A 3,426-nucleotide genomic window follows, 5' to 3' on the forward strand; every position below is an offset into this window, starting at 1 on the left:
TGGTTTTTCGAGACAGGGTTTCTCTGTATAGCCCTGGCTGTCCTGGAACTCACTTTGTAGACCAGGCTGGCCTGGAACTCAGAAATCCGCCTGCCTCTGCCTCCCGAGTGCTGGGATTAACACCACGCCCGGCGACTTATTAATTTTTATTATCTCGTAGGCCTTAGCTTAGGCTACCTTCCAGCTAGCTCGCCTAGCTTAATCCTGTTATCCCAGCTCACAAACCCACCAGTTTGGCTAGTTCTTTACCTTCCTCTCAGTCCTGATATATCCAGCCACCTCCGTGTCCCACAGGCAAAGCTTCCTGCTTCTGCTTCTTTTCCCAGAGACCCTCCCTCTGACCAGAAATCCTGCTTTCCCTTTTCTGCCTAGCCATTGGCCAGCAACTCTTTAGTAAACCAATCAGCAAGTGAGGAAGGTGTATGTTTATAAAATACTGAGGCAGGTGATAAGCCAGAGGAGTAGCAATACCAAAATCTCCCCAGTAGCCAGCTCTCTGCTGGTACAGCAATCCACAATTGAATAATAGAAAGACAACCTTCACACAATGTTACCTAGTTTCTCTTATCCACTGTTTCCAAGCCTGAGGTAAATAAATTGTGACACTATGTAACTATGTCTCAACTGTGAAATCCAAGAAAAACACTGCAGGACCCCATCCATATCCTGACAGTACAAAGGAACCATCTCCTCGGTATTTTTACAGATGGTCTTACCAATTGCTTTTATGTGTGGTGGATGTATATGTGTGAATGTACAGGTGCATGCGTGTGCACATCGCTGTGGAGGCTGGGAGTCAGCCTCCCGTGTCATTCCTCAGGATCTGTCCACCTTCTTTTTTGAGACAGGTCTGGCACTAGGACCTGGGGTTCACCAAATAAGCTAGACTGCCTGATAGAGTCTCAGTTCCAGACAGAAAGTTAATTCTGTTTTTTAAAAAGTCACTCAGATGTGGTTAAGTGCAAATTCGTGCAGAAACTCACTGTCTCCACACTTCGTAGGTTAGTAACTCCGTGACTCCTAAAAGCTCTTAAGCATTCAGGGGCGTTCAGAGAGCTGTGACTATTTTTCTTGAAGAAGTAGTGTCTCATGTTGTTGGTGGAACATGAACTGGTAGGAATATGAGAGCTCTGATATTCGCTATTGTTACCCGTGACCTGAGAATTACCCAGGCTTTCTGTTAATTACTTCTCATGGGTGTTGTATTTCTAATGCCGGGCAGAGTATCCTACCCTAGGAGCGACCTGCTCAAAAACTCTGCCTACCTTTGCCACCAGTGATGTATGGACATGAGGGTAATGTGCCAACTTGATGACAAGGCTGAGGACTCTTTCTTTGATGGAAGACCTGGGCTATCACCCTTAGGACATACTCAGTGATTGTTGGCTGAGCATCATAACATGGGAGGACCCCAGGACCTATTCCTGGACTAAGAGAAGCAGACACCATCCTATGCATTGTCTATTCAAGCAAGAGTAAGCCCTCCATACTGTCCATTGATCAGCAGCAAAACCCAACCCATCAGCTGGATCACAACACACAAGGCCCTTAGTGTGTTACCCATCCTCTCACTAGGATTCCCCACATGCCCTGGGGTTCAAAAATATAATTCAGCTTCAGTATTTTATCAGTCTTTAAATTAGAAACTTAATGATAGAATTGTCTCCATTAAAATTATCTAATCTCTTCACAAAGTCAACTTTCTTTTCTTTCCTTTCCTTTTTTCTTCCTGTTCTAAAAAAATTGATAATGCTTGTTTTTCCCTTAGGAAAATCTCTTTTTCGTGATGGAGTATCTCAATGGAGGAGACTTGATGTACCACATCCAAAGTTGCCACAAATTTGATCTTTCCAGAGCCACGTAAGTGCCTACTTGGGATTTGGGACATTCTGTATTCTTGCTTTATTACGTGCACCCAGCACTTACAGATGGTTTTCTCAGATGGTCATTTTTATTTACTTTTAATGATTTTGTGTGTGTGTGCTTAAATGTGTGTATGAGCACATGTGCACTTAGTACCCTCAGAATCCAGAAGAAGGTGTCAGATCCCCTGGAACTAGAGATACGGGCAATTGTGAACCAAACTAACATGGATGCTGGGATTTGAACCTGGGTCCTCTGGAAGTAGTCTTAACCACACAGTGATGCTCTTAGCCCCCTCGTGTTATTTTTCTTACCTTCTTTCTTGGCACGCGGAAGTCCCAGAACAAGGTAAACACTTGGGAGTAGTGTCAAGCAAGTCAAGAATTTCCCATTTTGTGAAACTGAAATCCATCCCTTGTTCCATGTGCTACAAAGGATTACTTCAGTCCATAGTAAGTTCCTCCAGTCCATCAAGCTGTAGCTCACTAAGCGCAGATGCAACTATATATCCTTTGGAAAGAACAGTGAAAGGGAACTGGATATGCCTGCTGGCCCTGAGGGTGGCCCTGAAGGTGGAGCTGCAGCCTACCATGGGGAGGCTTAGTGCAAAGTCAGAAAGCATCCAGCCCTTCCTGTATTTGAGAATAAATCCTCACCTTCTCTAGCATCAAGTAACCAGAGATGCAAGAGAAGCAGAGCCAGCTATCTCCCTGGTAGGACCATGGCTGTGCCCCACAGCTCACCTCCAGGCGCTGTTCTTCCCTTAGCCATGGGTCCTGCTACCCTCCTGACCAACCCACAGTGACATACAAGTAAAAGGAAGCACGGGAATTAGAGTCCTTTACAGATGATAGCTAAGGCTGGCAAGATAGCTCAGTAAGAATGCCTCAGGAACTGAGTCCCATCCCAGACTCCCATAGGATATCCTCCGATCTTCACAAATACATCATGATAGACAATCAATCAATCAATCAATCAATCAATAAATGCTGTTTTTAAAGATAACTATGTACTAGCTCCCCCCCTTGATGGTCAGCCATTTATTGTGTATCTCTTTGGAAGTACTGTGTGATTTAGGTTGAACTGGACTGAAAGATGAACTTGGTCCACTAACTGCTGTAAAACCCCAGCAATGTGGCTGTTTTATCCTCTCTAGAAGGGGGCACTGGCCACTCCCAATGTCTCCAGGCACCTTCAGCCAAGCACCTGAGATTATCTTTATCAGGCTTATGCAGCACTGCACAGAAATCACTAGGCATTGCACGCTGCACGTGAGTGAGTGTGTGTGCATGTGTGTCTGTGTCAGTGTGTGTCTGTGTATGTCTTTGTGTCTGCCTGTATATGTGAGTGAGTATGTGTGTGTGTGTGTGTGTATCTGTGTATGTGTGTTTCTCTGTGTGTCTGTGTGTGTGTCTGTGTGTGTGTGTCTGTCTGTCTCTCTCTCTCTCTCTCTCTCTCTCTCTCTGTGTGTGTGTGTGTGTGTGTGTGTGTGTGTGTGTGTGTGTATTAGAAATGAACCATTCTGCTGGGCAGTGGTGGCACACGCCTGTAGCACACCTGTAG

General features: G+C 45.2%; 1 protein-coding gene across 2 annotated transcripts in view; it reads left to right on the top strand.

Annotated features, from left to right (window-relative positions):
- The window catches only part of Prkcq (protein kinase C theta), a 131,001-nt gene that overhangs the window by 104,852 nt on the left and 22,723 nt on the right, over positions 1–3,426 (top strand). For both annotated transcript variants that reach the window (XM_029547458.1, XM_021215488.2), the window contains one exon: positions 1,769–1,860. In XM_029547458.1, the coding sequence (XP_029403318.1) occupies positions 1,769–1,860 (92 nt within the window). The remainder of the gene's footprint in view (positions 1–1,768; positions 1,861–3,426) is intronic.

The sequence above is a fragment of the Mus pahari genome, chromosome 16 (genome assembly GCF_900095145.1).
Source record: "Mus pahari chromosome 16, PAHARI_EIJ_v1.1, whole genome shotgun sequence".
NCBI classification, from domain to species: domain Eukaryota; kingdom Metazoa; phylum Chordata; class Mammalia; order Rodentia; family Muridae; genus Mus; species Mus pahari.